The following is a 17,654-nucleotide window of genomic DNA, read 5'->3' as shown; positions in this document are numbered from 1 at the left end:
CGGAGTTCTGTTTTCAGTACTCAAAACAGAATAGTATTTGAATATTGGTCAAGGCTCTGTGAAAGGATTCTTTCCTCACTTGTGTCATTTAACTCCCTCAAGATGCAAGTCAACATTCATTTGCCTTTCAGACAAGGTTTTGTACCCCTGCACCAGCTTTTAGTGATCTGTGTAGCTAAATCTCTTTCAGTCTCAGAGCAGTGAAGAAGCAAACAATGAGGAAAATGTTTTAATTTGTTGCTCTTAGATTTAAAATGGATACCCTCACATTTCACCATATTAAACTCCACCTCATTTATACCACAATAGAAAGTTATTTCAGCAGTCCTCGGGGGTCATATCACATTTACCTCCACTAAAATGCATAAAGACCTTCAGACCTAGAGAGACTCGCAACAAAAACTGTAAGTAATCTAATCTAATCTAATCTAATCTAATCTAAAAAGGTATAGGCTTTAGGAACTGAACAAAAGGCGTTGAACAGACAGCCCTGAGAAGGTGAAGATGCAGGACAGAAAGAATTAAGTAGCCTCCTACCAATGGGTGCTGAAAAGCTTCTCTGCTATAATCAAAACTTAATAACTTGTCAGATTGACATGGTGAGGAACCTCCTCAGTCTATTGGATGCAGTTAAAGATGAAGAATGCAGGTCAATAGTCATTTCAACTAGGCCCAATAGAGATAAACAACCTTGCACCTCATCTTATCCCTTGAATTCTATACATGCCACAAGAAACTGCATCGAACTTATGCAACTTCTTACTCCATAAAGTCAGAAAATGCAGATTCCTGTTTTTAAGCCAAGGAATTTGAAAAAGTAATCATGGAATGGGGATATCGCTGGCTGGGCCAGTATTTTTCGCCCATCCCTAATTACCTACCTGTGAGTAGATAGAAATGGACTGCCTTTTGAAGTAGTGCAGTCAATGCGCTGCAGGCACTCAATGCCATTAGAGAGGGAGTCTCAGAATTTTGACCCAGCGACAGTGAAGGAACGGCAATATTATTTCCAAGTCAGGATAGCGAGTGATTTGGAGGGGAACTTGCAGGTGGCATATTACCACGTAACTACCATCCTTGTTCTTCTAGACAGAAGCTTTCATGAGTTTGGAAGGTGAATTTCTGCAGCACATCTTGTAGATGGTACATGCTTAAACCAGTAGAAATTCCCATTTTGGGGGAAGTCAGAGGGCTTGACAACTATCCTGTTAAGTTATATGCACTACTTGGGGAGCAAACTTTGCTCTTAATGGCTGTGCTGGTTTCCAATGTCTGTGCACGGCCATGACTTCCGGAACCGGAATTCAACGCGGTGATGAACGTGCTGATGCCAATCGCCATGTGTGGGAACCTTGGAGCCACTGCACACACATGGCCGAGAGAGAACACCACTCTATACTCCGATGAAATGTTTCAGAGTAGCACCAATCACATTAATATATAAAAACAGTAAAGATAAACTGCACATTGCATACATTCATGTCTCTCCTCAATGTAACTGGATGTGCTTTTACTCTTCAGGTTAGACTTAGAGTTGGACTCCCTTCTTGCAACATTCAAGGGAGTAAGCTTTGGTGGTATATTGAGGTGGCGAATCATACTCCTATATCCGCAACACCCCCACTTCACTTCCTCCACATTTACTGCGACCATAGAAACTTTCAAAGTGCTAGACACTCACAAATAAAGAGAAGTTTACAGATAGTGAGAGAAAGAAGTCAGACACAACAAAAAAGATGGACAAAATGATAAAACTATGAGACAGACATAAAGGTAGACAGACAAAACAATGTTTCAGCACAAAGCAGAGGAGTAAGAAATTTACAAAAAGACAGGATATTTGAGCAATAGCACAGGTAATCACAGTTTTAAAAAAAAAAGTGTTCTACTGATTTTGTCTTCTTCTACACCTGCATTTACAGCAATCATAGAGTCAGAGATGTACAGCATGGAAACAGACCCTTCAGTCCAAACCGTCCATGCTGACCAGATATCCCAACCCAATCTAGTCCCACCTGCCAGCACTCTACCCATATCCTTCCAAATCCTTCCTATTCATATACCCATCCAGATGCTTCTTAAATGTTGCAATTGTACCAGCCATCACCACATCCTCTGGCAGCTCATTCCATATATGTACCACCCTCTGAGTGAAAAAGTTGCCCCTTAGGTCTCTTATATCTTTCCCATCTCACCCTAAACCTATGCCCTCTAGTTCTGGACTCCCCCACTCCAGGAAAAAGACTTTGCCTATTTACCCTATCCATGCCCCTCATAATTTTGTAAGCCTCTATAAAGGTCACCCCTCAGCCTCCGATGCTCCAGGGAAAACAGCCCCAGCCTGTTCAGCCTCTCCCTGTAGCTCAGATCCTCCAACCCTGGCAACATCCTTGTAAATCTTTTCTGAACCCTTTCAAGTTTCACAACATCTTTCCGATAGGAAGGAGACCAGAATTGCACGCAATATTCCAAAAGTGGCCTTACCAATGCCCTGTACAGCCGCAACATGACCTCCCAACTCAATACTCTGACCAATAAAGGAAAGCATACCAAACGCCGCCTTCACTATCCTTTCTACCTGCGACTCCACTTTCAAGGAGCTATGAACCTGCACTCCAAGGTCTCTTTGTTCAGCAACACTCCCTAGGACCTTACCATTAAGTGTAGAAGTCCTGCTAAGATTTGCTTTCCCAAAATGCAGCACCTCGCATTTATCTGAATTAAACTCCATATGCCACTTCTCAGCCCATTGGCCCATCTGGTCCAGATCCTGTTGTAATCTGAGGTAACCCTCTTCGCTGTCCACTACACCTCCAATTTGGTGTCATCTGCAAACTTACTAACTGTACCTCTTACGTTCGCATCATCTCTTTATACAAAGAAACCACTATGTAGGCCATTATTCTGTCAATATAATAGAGCTGCATCATATGCGCTCACACCTGCTACTAAGGTCGCACAAGCCTGCAAGCTTTTTAGCTTCAAGTAATAGATTTCTGCATATCTACCATTAGCATGAATTCAGTGTGATCAAACAAATACAAATCAAGTCGTTTGCTCAACTCCAGGCTAAAAATATTTGACTTACATTCACACTGAATAACATCCAGGTTGAACTGCTGAATGGCACCCATGCTTATCTGCTTGACCTCAGTATCCAGAAGCAGTTGCATTAGAGATGTGGATAGGTGCTTACAGGCTGACATGCATGCTGTCTGGGCTACCTTTCCCTAGAAAAAAAAAGGCATTGCACAAAATAAATCCAAGAGCAAACAACAGTTATAGAAATTCATCTTAAAATAAACCTTTAATCCTTTCAGGACAAAATAATTTACCAAGATTACTAATTGGAGTTTTGTACTTAAGACTGATCATTTTACATTTAAGATTTAAATTCTATCCCCCAAAAAATCTAAATGTAAAATGGATTATACATTTCATTATAGTGAAATGTTGTAGTCGTCCTCAAAAGGATTAAACCCTACACAATTTAAGAACAAATACAACAAAAACACCTCGGAATGGTGAAGTGTGGTTTCTCTCCCTCTACTGACTGAGCACATTAGAAAACAGAGTGGCTTATGATTTGACTGTTCATGACAATGATGATCATATGAAAGCACATTATTTCTATATACACAATAAAATGCATGAGATTGAAATGGTATGCATGAAATACCAGAACCTCTTCCAGCAACTGCACTGCACCACTTTCAAGAGCTGAAGTAACTTAATTACTTTTCATTTAATTGCTTTTGTTTAGACAAGAATAGCTGTTTGATATGCCTGCAAATTTAGTATATTAATTTAAATAGGCACTATAAATTCAGGACTCCAGGATTTAACACTAATCGTAATTGAACAGTATCCGAGTATGCCATGAACTTCTTTTCATTAATAAAATAGAATTAATTCTGCACCATAATTGTAATAAACACAACAGCTTTGATTATGGGAGAAGACAAAAAACAATTTCAGTTTTGCAACTGTTGCTGGAATGCATGCTTACATCGGTTACAAAAATTTAGCAACTGGAACAAATATTTGTATCCTTTGGTGAAAATACCAAATTTCAATTTTTGGCTCAGTGTCAATAGAAGCTAATATTTAAATTTTATTACAGTTAATTAACAATTATGCAAACTATATGAAAAATGCTGTATTAGGGATTATCATGCAATACATTGTCATACCATGACAGTGTCATGAAATTAGAGGAGACTGAGATAAGGCTGGATGTTTTTTAGATAAAGCAGGGCTGTAAGATTTCAGTAACTCCAGCCACAGTAAAATCTAACTATCCTGATGAAATAGATTCGCAAAGAGTGTTGATAGTCCATTCTGTTAATCCAGCAATGTATAATTGCTTATACAATGTTATGTGTAAATGTTGCTCAAATTAGGGAATACAACTTAGTTCAAATCACTATTACTTCAATGAGTTGGTGCTGATGGATATACAATTCTAACATCGTCAAATTTAATATGTTTTAAAAATACCATAAACTTTTCAAAAACTTCAAATCAGCCTGGGTTTATATCTACAAGTTCCTCCAGCCCTCTCATGCATGCAATATGCCTTTGTTTCATGAAGAAAACTAATGAGTACTTGTGAAAGTAGTATTTTTAATGGATGTTGCCACTCTGGTACATGCAGCATTTTCCAGTTCAAAAACACTCACACAAGTACTCCCTCTAGTTGAAATGCAGGTAATCATTAATGCTAAGTTGTCAAAGTACCAAACTTATGGAATTATGCATTAACCATCCTAGCAAATTGACAACTACTTTAAGTCAGAAAAGACTTGCATTTCTTACAGCTGCTAAACCATGCATGTTAAGATTTCACAGCAAACTGAATGGGCTGAATGCATACACTATACAACACCAGAATTAATGGTAAATTTAACTTCATTACAGGAAATTGTTTGGCTACTTACAAGTTGCTCTTGAATTTTTTTTCTCCTCAGCATCATGATTATTACTTTAAAGTACACAGAAAATTATCAAAGTCTAACTGATAAAATACATAATTGAAGTCTCTACCCCCAATTTGTGAACCTCGCGGCCCCCGCCCCCATATTGTTGGACGCTAAAACACAGGACAACTCCCCTGAGTGCACAAAGCTGGCACTTTTCCAATCAAACTAAATTTATTATGTTTTTCTAGATTCTTTAACTTAGCACGTTCTTCAACATCAACTGTACAACTTGATTTTACAAATAATCTGTTCCTATTTACTGAAAACTTTAAAAACAAACACACAAGCAACAACCTCTTAATTGTAAACCTTTTTAACAAAGTTAAATTTTCCAATTGGAAAACCAAACAAAGCAAATTACAGCAGAATCCTAATCAAGTGCCTCATAGCACCAGGGACCCAGGTTTGATTCCACCCTTGGTCTGTGTGGAATTTGCACATTCGCCCCATGTCTGAGTGGGTGTTCTCTGGGTCCTCCAGTTTCCTTCCACAGTCCAAAGATGTGCAGGTTATGTGGACTTGCTAAATTGCCCATAGCATCCAGGGAAGTCAGTGAGTTAGGTGGGGTAGTCATGTAAAATGTGGGGTTACAGGGATAGGGTAGGGGTGGTCTAGGTGGGATGCTCTTCGGCCTGCTTCCATGCTTGATGGAAGCTGTGAAAAAAAACTTTATATTCTCGTTAATCTCGGGTAATAAAAAAACAATACGATGGAATTTCTCCTATAAAGTTAATGCACAAAAAAAACTTCTGATGGTGACTTTACATCTCAAGACTTACTTTCTGACTATTTACAAGTTTCCTTGATCTAGCTGCATAAAAAGGCACAGCTGGCAGTGTTTGCCAGAAGGAAAAGATTTGAATGTTAAAGCCACAGTATGAACACACTTATGTAATGACAATTTACTACTAAGGGGAAAAAAAAGTAGAGTTTTTTTCTCAAGTCCTAACATTTACATAAATAATTTGGCTGCGAGCACAAGAGGTACAGTTAGTAAGTTTGCAGATGACACCAAAATTGGAGGTGTAGTGGACAGCGAAGAGGGTTACTTCAAATTACAACAGGTTCTGGACCAGATGGGCCAATGGGCTGAGAAGTGGCAGATGGAGTTTAATTCAGATAAATGCAAGGTGCTGCATTTTGGGAAAGCAAATCTTAGCAGGACTTATACACTTAATAGTAAGGTCCTAGGGAGTGCTGCTGAACAAAGGGACCTTGGAGTGCAGGTTCATAGCTCCTTGAAAGTGGAGTCGCAGGTAGAAAGGATAGTGAAGGTGGCGTTTGGAATGCTTTCCTTTATTGGTCAGTGTATTGAGTACAGGAGTTGGGAGGTCATGTTGTGACTGTACAGGGCATTGGTTAGGCCACTGTTGGAATATTGCATACAATTCTGGTCTCCTTCCTATCGCAAAGATGTTGTGAAACTTGAAAGGGTTCAGAAAAGATTTACAAGGATGGTGCCAGGGTTAGAGGATCTGAGCTACAGGGAGAGGCTGAACAGACTGGGGCTGAGGGGTGACCTTATAGAGGTTTACAAAATTATGAGGGGCATGGATAGGATAAATAGGCAAAGTCTTTTCCCTGGGGTCGGGGAGTCCAGAACTAGAGGGCATAGGTTTAGGGTGAGAGGGGAAAGATATAAAAGAGACCCAAGAGGCAACATTTTAATACGGAGTGGTACTTGTATGGAATGAGCTGCCAGAGGATGTGGTGGAGGCTGGTACAATTGCAACATTTAAGAGGCATTTGGATGGGTATATGAATAGGTCGGGTTTAGAGGGATATGGGCCGGGTGCTGGCAGGTGGGACTGGATTGGGTTGGGATATCTGGTTGGCATGGACAGATTGGACCGATGGGTCTGTTTCCATGCTGTACATCTCTATGACTCTATAAACTTCGCTTTTTAACCAATAGCACCAGAAGGGAAATTGAAGTATCTAGTCATTGATCTCATTGGCTAGTTGTTAAACCCTTCTGGTTACAATGTTTGTTCACATTATATATATGATTGGATTTCAACTGTAGAGAGTCTGAAATGATTGGGATTCCCTGAGGACATTACCATAAGGGTATAATTCCTGGAGCATTGAGTACATACAAATCAATTCCATTTTTAGGTTTGTTTCCTTACCTTCCTTCTCTTGTGAAACACAGTCTTTGAAATTAAAAAAACATATCCATCCTATGACGTGGAACAGTTTTAAATTTCCACAGAGCAGCGAGGAGAGAATGTGGAGTGAAGCAAGGGCTGCCAGGAAGGGAAGGGCTTAATTTATATTTGGACAATGGCAAAACCAGAGATACTACACGTGTAATATCTCCCTCCTGCCCCCCTCCTCTAACTGGAAGAAAAAGACTCTAAGGTAAGGCTTTTATTTTTTCTTTCTCTTTTTCATAAAAGTGCATTGTTTGGGTTTAGTTCGTTCATATAAAGCTAAGCTTACAATGGCAGGGGACCTCCGACCCGTGGCAGGTGCCTCTTGCTTAATGTGGGAGCTTAGGAACGTGTCTGACGTTCCTGACTCTTTCACTTGCAAGAAGTGTGCCCAGCTGCAGCTCTTATTCGACCGCATGACAGCTCTGGAGCTGCGGATGGATTCACTGTGGAGCATCTACGATTTTGAGGTGGTCGTGGACAGCACGTTTAGTGAACTGGTCACACCGCAGGTTAGAGTTGCTGAGGGAGACAGTGAGTGGGTGACCAAAAGACAGAAAAAAAAGAGTAGGAAGGCAGTGCAGGTGTCCCCTGCAGTCATCTCCCTCCAAAACTACCGTTTTGGATTCTGTTGGGGGGGCGCGATGGATCACCAAGGGAGGGCAGCAGTTGCCAGGATCATGGCACCGTGGTGGGCATTGCTGTTCAGAAGGGCGAGAAAAAGACTCGTAGGGCCATAGTCATAGGGGATTCTATTGTGAGGAGAGTAGATAGACAGTTCTGTGGCCAAAAACTGGACTCCTAGATAGTATGTTGCCTCCCAGGTGCTCAGGTCAGGGATGTCACTGATCGACTACAGAGCATTCTAAAATGGGAGGGTGAACAGCCAGTTGTCTTGGTGCACACAGGCATCAATGATAAGTAGAAAATGAGATGAGGTCCTGAAAGAAGAATTCAGGGAGCTAGGAGAGATGTTAAAGAGAAGGACCTCCAAAAGGTAGTGATCTCGGGATTACTACCAGTGCCACGTGCTAGCCAGCGTAGAAAGGAAAAATAGACAGGATGCACATGTGGCTTGAGAGATGGTGTAGGAGGGAGGGGTTCAGATTTGTTGGACATTGGGACCGGTTCTGGGGAAGGTGGGACTATGACAAAATGGACGGTCTACGTTTGAACTAGACCGGAACCAATGTCCTTGGGGGACTTTTTGCTACTACTGTTGGGGAGGCTTTAAACTAATGTGGCAGGGGGCTGGAAACCAGAAGAGAAAACAAGTAGGCAGTGAGGTGGAGACTGGAGACTGTAAGCATTATGAACATAGCATTAATAAAAGGGAAGAGGAGGCAGACAGTAGATGAGCCCAAAGAAAATGGTGGCATGAAATGCATCTACTTTAATGCAAGGAGTATAGTGTGTAAGGCAGATGAACTTAGGGCTTCGATTGGTGCCTGGGAGTTTGATGTTATTGCAATCACAGAGACTGGTTGAACGAAGGGCATGATGATTGGCAAGTAAATGTTCTAGGATATAGACTTCAGACAGGACAGGGAGGGAAGTAAGGGTGGGGGTTGGAGTTGATTGCTGGTCAAGGACGATATCACGGCTGTGCTAAAGGAACACACTATGGAGGTCTTGGGTAGTGAGGCATTATGGGTGGAACTGCAAAATAAGAAGGGTGCAGTCTCACTGTCAGGGCTGTATTACAGGCCTCCCAACAGTGAGCGTGAGGAAGAAGAACAAATAGGTAAACAGACTCTGGAAAGATGTAGAGGCAATAGCATAGTGATGATGGGAGATTTTAATTTTCCCAACATTGACTGGGATACACTTAACGTCAGAGGCCTGGATGGGGTAGAATTTGTAAGCAGCGTCCAGGAGAGTTTTCTAGAGCAGTATGTCAATTGTCTGGCAAGGGAAGGGGCCATATTGGACCTGGTACTGGGGAACGAGCCAGGCCAAGTGGTAGATGTTGCGGTGGGGGATTAGTTTGGGAATATTTACCATAATTCTGTAAGTTTTAGAATACTCGTAGATAAAGAAGAGTGTGGTCCTAAGGGAAGAGTACTAAACTGGGCCAAGGCCAATTATATCAAAATTAGGCAGGAGCTCGGAAATGTGGATTGGACACAGCTATTTGAAGGGAAGTCCACATTTGAGATGTGTGAGGCTTTCAAAAGATAGGTTAAAGATAGTGCAGGATAGGCATGTCCCGTTGAAGGCAAAGGATAGGAAGGGCAAGGTTTGTGAAGTGTGGATGACAGGAGAAATTGTACAACTAGCCAAGAGGAAAAGGGAAGCATACATAAGGTCTAGGCAGCTAAGAACAGAACGGGCCCTGGAAGAACATCGGAAGAGTAGGACAAGTCTTAAACAAGGAATCAAGCGGACTAAAAGGGGTCATGAAATAGCTTTAGCGAACAGAATTAAGGAGAATCCCAAAGCATTTTATTCTTATATAAGCAGCAAGCGGGTAACTAGATAAAGGATTGGTCCACTAAAGGATAACGAAGGAAGGCTGTGTCAAACCTGAGAGAATGGGTGAGATTCTGAATGACTACTTTGCATCAGTGTTCACTGAGGAGAGGAACATGAAGAATGCTGAGATTACAGATAGAAGTTTGATTAGTCTGGATCACGTTGACATAAGTAGGGAAGATGTGCTGGGTAGGCTAGAGGTTAAGGTGGACAAATCCCCAGGACCGGATGGGATCTATCCCAGGTTGCCGAGGGAGGCGAGAGAGGAAATAGCTGGGGCCCTGACAGATATCTTTGACACCCTTAAATACAGGTGAGGTGCCGGAGGACAGGAGGGTTGCTGATGTTGTCCCCCGTACAAGGATAGTAGGGATATTCTGGGTAACGACAGACCAGTGAGCCTGACGTCGGTGATGGGTAAGTTGCTGGAGAAAGTACTGAGGGATAGGATCTATTTATATTTAGAAAAGAATGGACTTATCCGTGATAGGCAACATGGTTTTGTGTGGGGCAAATCGTGCCTTACCAACGAGAGTTCTTTGAGGAAGTGACCAAGTTGATAGAAGGAGGAAGGGCTGTTGATGTCATATACATGGACTTGACTAAGGCGTTTGATAAGGTTCTCCATGGTAAACTAATGGAGAAAGTGAAGTCATATGGTGTGCAGGGTGTTCTAGCTAAGTGGATAAAGAACTGGTCGAGCAACAGGAGACAGTAGTAGTTGAAGGGAGTTTCTCGAAATGGAGAAGGTGACTAGTGGTGTTCCATAGGGGTCAGTGCTGGAGCTACTGTTGTTTGTAATATACATAAGTGATCTGGAAGAGGGCACTGTGGTATGATCAGCAAGTTTGCAGATGACACGAAGATTGGTGGAGTAGCAGAAAGCATAAGGGACTGTCAGAGGATACAGGAGGATATAAATAGACTGGAGAGCTGGGCAGAAAAGTGGCAGATGGATTTCAATCCAGACAAATGTGAGGTGATGCATTTAAGCAAGACTAATTCTAGAGCAAATTATGCAATGAACAGAAGAGCCCTGGGAAAAGTTGATGGGCAGAGAGATCTGGGCGTGCAGGTCCATTGTACCCTGAAGGTTGCTGCACAGGTGGATAGAGTGGTCAAGAAGGCATATAGTATGCTTGTCTTCATTGGACAGGGTATAGAGTATTAGAGCTGGCAAGTCATGTTAACATTGTACAAGACATTGGTTCGTCGCATTTAGAATATTGTGTACAGTTCTGGTCGCCACATTATCAAAAGGACATGGACGCTTTGGAGAGGGTGCAGAGAAGGTTTATGAGGATGTTGCCTGGTATGGAAGGTGCCAACTATGAAGAAAGGTTGAGTAGGTTAAGTTTATTTTCATTAGAAAAAAGGAGATGGAGGTTTATAAAATCATGAAGGATATAGACAGGGTGGATAGAGACAAGCTTTTTCCCCAGGGTGAAGGATTCAACCATGAGAGGTCATGCTTTCAAGGCAAGAGGTGGAAAGTTTAAGGGGGACACACGCAGCAAGTACTTCACACAGAGGGCGGTGGGTATTTGGAACGCATTGCCAGCAGGCACAGTAGATTCATTTAAGATGCGTCTGGATAAATGCATGAGTAGGTGGGGAGTAGAGGGATACAGATGCTTAGGAATTGACCAACAGGTTGAGACAGTACATTTGGATCAGCTCGGGCTTGGAGGGCCGAAGGGCCTGTTCCTGGGCTGCAAATTTCCTTTGTTCTAAATTGGTATAAAATATCCACAGTTCTAGGATGAATACAAGAAAACTTACATGCCGCGGAGGCTGCATTCTCCTGTGCCCTCTTATTTTAGTGAAAAATAGTGAGATTAGATAATCACAGCAAGCTTTTTATTAACCAGCACCTATAGGACCAGAAGTGTGCTGTTGATCAAATATTCTGGATACGCGAGAGGTCCATAAACACACAGTAGCTAATAGAAATGTAAACCAGGGGATACACATATCATTTTATTTACAGCATAAACTACTTAAATAATAATGCAACATTACTTTAAGTAAAACTTACTGGCAAAGAGCCTTCTCACACTCACCCTCAAATGACTACTCAGACATCATGGTAGATTTGCAGTATTTAAGGAGAAATTGACTCAAAATTGCATCAAATGTTCATATTTCATGTGATCATTCCATTGAACTACAAGTATACTTACACTGAGGTAAATGAAAAACTATAATCATTGTACAGAATAATACAAACTTGACAGTATTTGAGTTTTATAATTTTTGCCCATTCGTCGAGCGTACTGTTTCTTAAAGTGCTTGTTAAAACAAAATCTGTCCATGCCCAGCATATAGTGCTAGATGTCCTAATCTTTTCACATTGGTTTCTCACTTCAAAAGGTGCCTTAACTATTTCAGATTAATGATGCCCGAGAGATTTTTAAAAATGCATTCAAGATATATGGGCAAAGCTACCAAAGCTGGGTGGGATGCTCTTTGGAGGGTCAGCACAGACTTGATGGGCTCAATAGTCTTTCTGCACTGTAGGAACTCTGATTGTATCTGAAAATGATTGGTCTATTTTCAATAGATTTTGCATTTCAATTTTATTGAAAGAAAAGGCAAATATGCCTCAAAACCAAATGAGTAATTCTTTACGTTTCATATTAATTTTGAAAATAAAACAAACATGGCTCAAGGATGGGCAGGACTGGCAGCTTAAATGTTCCAGGATACAAATGCTACAGGAAGGATAGAAAGGGAGGAGAGAGAAGGGGGAATAGCATTTTTGATAAGGGATAGCATTACAGCTGTGCTGAGGGAGGATATTCCCAGAAATACATCCAGGAAAGTTATTTGGATGGAACTGAGAAATAAGAAAGGGATGATCACCTTATTGGGATTGTATTGTAGACCCCCCAATAGTCAGAGGGAAATGGAGAAACAAACTGTAAGGAGATCGCAGCTATCTGTAAGAATAATAGGGTGGTTATGGTTGGGGATTTTAACTTTCCAAACATCAACTGGGACTGCCATAGTGTTAAGGGTTTAGATGGAGAGGAATTTGGTAAGTGCATACAAGAAACGTTTCTGATTCAGAATGCGGATGTACCTACTAGAGAAGGTGCAAAACTTGACCTACTCTTAGGAAATAAGGCAGGGCAGGTGACTGAGGTGTCAGTGGGGGAGCAATTTGGGGCCAGCGACCAAAATTCTGTTAGTGTTAACATAGTGATGGAAAAGGATAGGCCAGATCTAAAAGTTGAAGTTCTAAATTGGAGAAAGGCCAACTTTGACTGCATTAGGCAAGAACTTTCAAAAGTCGTTTGGGGGCAGATGTTCGCAGGTAAAGGGACGGCTGTTAAATGGGAAGCCTTCAGAAATGAGATAACGAGAATCCAGAGAAAGTATATTCCTTTTAGGGTGAAAGGAATGGCTGGTAGGTATAGGCAATGCTGGATGACTAAAGAAATTGAGGGTTTGGTTAAGAAAAAGAAAGAAGCATATGTAAGGTATAGATAGGATAGATCAAGTGAATCCTTAGCAGAGTATAAAGGCAATAGGAGTACACTTGAGAGAAATCAGGAGGGCAAAAGGGGACAGGAGATTGCTTTGGCAAATAGAATTAAGGAGAATCTAAGAGGTTTTTACAAATACATTAAGGACAAAATGATAACTAGGGAGAGAATAAGGCCCCTCAAAGATCAGCAAGGTGGCCTTTGTGTGGAGCCGCAGAAAATGGGAGAGATACTAAATGAGAATTTTGCATCAGTATTTACTGTGGAAAAGGATATGGAAGATATAGAAAGTAGGGAATTAGATGGTGACACCTTGAAAAATGTTTATATTACAGAGGAGGAAGTGCTGGATGTCTTGAATCGCATAAAAGTGGATAAATCTCCAGGACCTGGTCAGATGTACCTTAGAACTCTGTGGGAAGCTAGAGAAGTGATTGCTGGGCCTCTTGCTGAGATATTTGTCTCACTGATAGTCACAGGTGAGATGCCGGAAGATTGGAGGTTGGAAAACGTGGTGCCATGGTTTAAGAAGAGTAGTAAAGATGTAGATTTGCTCACTGAGCTGGAAGGTTCATTTCCAGACGTTGTGTTACCTTACCAGGTAACATCTTCAGTGGACCTCATGCGAAGCAATGCTGAAAATTCCTGCTTTCTATTTATATGTTTGGGTTTCTTTGGGTGGGTGATGTTATTTCCTGTGGTGCAGTCAATTCCTGTTCCTTTCCTCAGTGGGTGGTAGACGGGGTCCAACTCGATGTGTATGTTGGTAGAATTCCAGTTGGAATGCCATGCTTCTAGGAATTCTCATGCGTGTCTTTGTTTGGCTTGTCCTAGGATCTGATGAAGGGCTTTTGCGCGAAACGTCGATTTCGAAGCTACTTGGTTGCTGCCTGAACTGCTGTGCTGTTCCAGCACCACTAATCCAGAATCTGGTTTCCAGCATCTGCAGTCATTGTTTTTACCTTGTCCTAGGATGGATGTATTGTCCCAGTCGAAGTGGTGTCCTTCCTCATCTGTATGAGGATACTAGTGAGAGAGGGTCATGTCTTTTTGTGGCTAGTGAGTGTTCATGGATCCTGGTGGCTAGTTTTCTGTCTTGTCCAATGTAGTGTTTGTTACAGTCCTTGCACGGTATTTTGTAAATGATGTTAGGTTTTGCTCATTGTCTGTATAGGGTCTTTCAAGTTCATTAGCTGCTGTTTTAGTGTGTTGGTGGGTTTGTGGGCTACCATGATGCCAAGAGGTCGGAGTAGTTTGGCAGTCATTTTCGAGATGTCTTTGATGTAGGGGAGAGTGGCTAGGGTTTCTGGACATGTTTTGTCTGCTTGTTTGGGTTTGTTGATGAGAAATTGGTGGACTGTGTTCATTGGGTACCCATTCTTTTTGAATACACGGTATAGGTGATTTTCCTCTGCTCTGCATAGTTCCTCTGTGCTGCAGTATTTGTTGTCTTGATGAAATAATGTTCTGATGCAACTTCATTTGTGGGCATTGGGATGATTGCTTCTGTAGTTCAAAATTTGGTCTGCATGTGTTGTTTTTCTGTAGATGCTGGTTTGAAGTTCCCCATTGGCTTTTGTTCTACAGTGACATCTAGGAATGGCAGTTTGTTGCTGTTTTCTTCCTCTTTAGTGAATTTTGCACCAGTAAGGGTATTATTGATGATCTTGAAGATAAGGTAAGATAAAGAAACGTCTGGAAGTGAACCATTCAGCTCAGCGAGCGAACCTATATCCAAAACCTCAACCTGAGCTACAAATCTTCTCAAAACTTGCTAAGGATAGTAAAGACAAGCCAGGGAACTATAAACCATTGAGCCTGACATCAGTGGTGGGCAAGTTGTTGGAGGGAATCCTGAGGGACAGGACAGGCAAGGACCAATTAGGGATAGTCAACATGGGTTTGTGCGTGGGAAATCATGTCTCAAACTTGATTGAGTTTTTTGAAGTAACAAAGAAGATTGATGAGGGCAGATCGGTAGATGTGATCTATATGGACTTCACTAAGGCTTTTGACAAGGTTCCCCATGGGAAACTGGTTAGCAAGTTTAGGTCTCACGGAATACAAGGAAAACTAGCCATTTGGAGAACTGGCTCAAAGGTGAGGTGACAGAGGAGGGTTGTGGCCAGTGGAGTGCCACATGGATCGGTGTGGAGTCCTCGACTTTTTGTCATTCACATAAATGATTTGGATGCAAGCATAACAGATATAGTTAGTAAGTTTGCAGGTGACACCAAAATTGGAGGTGTAGTGGACAGCGAAGAAGGTTATCTCAGATTACAACAGGATCTGGACCAGATGGGCCAATGGCAGATGGAGTTTAACTTAGATAAATGAGAGATGCTGCATTTTGGGAAAGCAAATCTTAGCAGGACTTATACACTTAACGGTAAGGTCCTAGAGAGTGTTGCTGAACAAAGACCTTGGAGTGTAGGTTCATAACTCCTTGAAAGTGGAGTCACAGGTAGATAGGATAGTGAAGGTGGCATTTGGTATGCTTTCCTTTATTGGTCAGAGTATTGAGTACAGGAGTTGGGAGGTCATGTTGTGCTGGTTAGACCACTGTTGGAATATCGCGTGCAATTCTGGTCTCCTTCCTGTTGGAAAGATGTTGTGAAACTTTTAAATCTTTTCTGAACCCTTTCAAGGATGTTGCCGAAGTTGGAGGATTTGAGCTATAGGGAGAGGCTGAACAGGCTGGGGCTGTTTTCCTTGGAGTGTCGGAGGCTGAGGGGTGATCTTAGAGGTTTACAAAATTATGAAGAGAATGGATAGGAGAAATCGACAGTCTTTTCCCTGGGGTGGGGGAGTCCAGAACTAGACGGCATAGATTTAGGGTGAGAGGGGAAAGATATAAGAGACCTAAGGGGCAAGCTTTTCACAGAGGGTGGTACGTGTATGGAATGAGCTGCCAGAGGAAGTGGTGGAGGCTGGTACAATTGCAGCATTTAAGAGGCATTTGGATGGGTATATGAATAGGAAGGGTTTGGAGGGATTTGGGCCGGGTGCTGGCAGGTGGGTCTAGTTTGGGTTGGGATATCTGGTCGGCATGGATGGGTTGGACCAAAGGGTCTGTTTCCATGCTGTATGTTTCTATGACTATGATATTTACCTTTTCAATTATCTAACTCGAACCAGATAAAACTGCATTTTCTGTCTTCAAAATACATTTATGATCAAATAGAACCATTGTGACTCCTATTATTTATCCTGCAGCCAAATTTCAAGTAATGACCAAGAGTTTTGTTTTTAAGGTATTAAGCCATTCACGAGTCTAACCATGACAACACATGAATTGTGAATATATATTTCATAGCCACTGAACTTAATATTAACTCATTTTCTTTAAAAGTGTGCTTTTCCATCTGTCAAAAAACAATGTAACAGATCAGCATTACTAACGTGTAAATGAAACTTCTTAACAATAGAATCCTGAGTTGTCAATAGAACAACTAAAATTGGGTACCACTGCAAATAATCTTGTTACATCCATGTTAATGTCACAAACGTGTGTGTGATGGCATGAAATAGCACAACAAACTTACATTTGAGCAGTTTGTCAGAATATACCTTCATTTGTTTTGAAAATATTGGTAAGCATTTAGTATAGAAATGTTGATTAATCTACTACGCACTTACAACATTTCAGAATTACAACAATGTAACATGGGAGGCTATTCAGCCCAGTCTGTCTGCACTGGTTATTTGGAAGAATTGTTCAATTAATTTCACTTGTTAAAATTGAGGTTTAAAAAATTAATATACTTTAGGAGTTCAGTTTTAAATTTAGGGTATATGAAAGGGGTCAGGTGAAATTTTCTGTATTCTGTAAGGAAATCTGGCTGTATGTGGAGATCAAAAGAATCATCAAGATTACATTTCCTTCTCAGTAAAGCAGGGTATTTCTACTTAGAAACAATGGCAGTAGCCTCTGGGTTTGCTAAAAATAGGGTCAAAAGTCAGTCGCTAGGAGGTATCCAAGGCACTCAAGTTGTCAACAGTTGTGCTCGGAATTGTCCCTTTATTTCTACAGTGAAAGGAAGTAGCAATCAAGGATAGTGCTATAGATACAAGGTTAATGCACTGACATGGGCAGAAAAGGCCATTTTTGACATCACATTACATCTTCCCTACAAATCAATTAACATCACAGAGCAGGGATTCCGTCTGCTCAACTGACAAAGACTTGCTTGACTTTTCAAACTGTCACAGCCAGATATGGGAGGGAAATAGTCTATAGTTTAAAGAGAAACACCATGCAGCCCAACTATAAGTTTGGGGTGATTCATCCTGGGGAAGGTGAATCATTGAAGTCGGCCTTACTGCTGGCATTGCGTTTAAGAAACTCTCCCAAAAATTAAGAAAGCACATTGATCTGGTCAGCCATTGTTACTACTCAGTAATGGGCGGTTATGGGAACCCTTTGGAAGCTGGGTGCAACTTCGGAATGGCTGTTGCGAGGTATGAATTAAATGGAGACAGCTGATAAGACGTGATATGTTGTGATGGATATTGTCCTCCAACATGGATTCTTGCAAAAAATGTTTATT

At 41.5% G+C, this 17,654-nt stretch overlaps 1 protein-coding gene across 5 annotated transcripts in view; it reads right to left on the bottom strand.

Annotated features, from left to right (window-relative positions):
* LOC140463573 (exocyst complex component 6-like) overlaps positions 1–17,654 on the bottom strand; it is a 193,151-nt gene that overhangs the window by 69,701 nt on the left and 105,796 nt on the right. For all 5 annotated transcript variants that reach the window (XM_072557753.1, XM_072557754.1, XM_072557756.1 and 2 more), the window contains one exon: positions 3,089–3,230. In XM_072557753.1, coding sequence (XP_072413854.1) covers positions 3,089–3,230 — 142 coding nt within the window. The remainder of the gene's footprint in view (positions 1–3,088; positions 3,231–17,654) is intronic.

Source organism: Chiloscyllium punctatum, chromosome 38 (genome assembly GCF_047496795.1).
Source record: "Chiloscyllium punctatum isolate Juve2018m chromosome 38, sChiPun1.3, whole genome shotgun sequence".
Classification (NCBI taxonomy): Eukaryota; Metazoa; Chordata; class Chondrichthyes; order Orectolobiformes; family Hemiscylliidae; genus Chiloscyllium; species Chiloscyllium punctatum.
The sequence above is the reverse complement of the archived record's forward strand: the minus strand, read 5'-3'. Positions and strand labels throughout refer to the sequence as shown.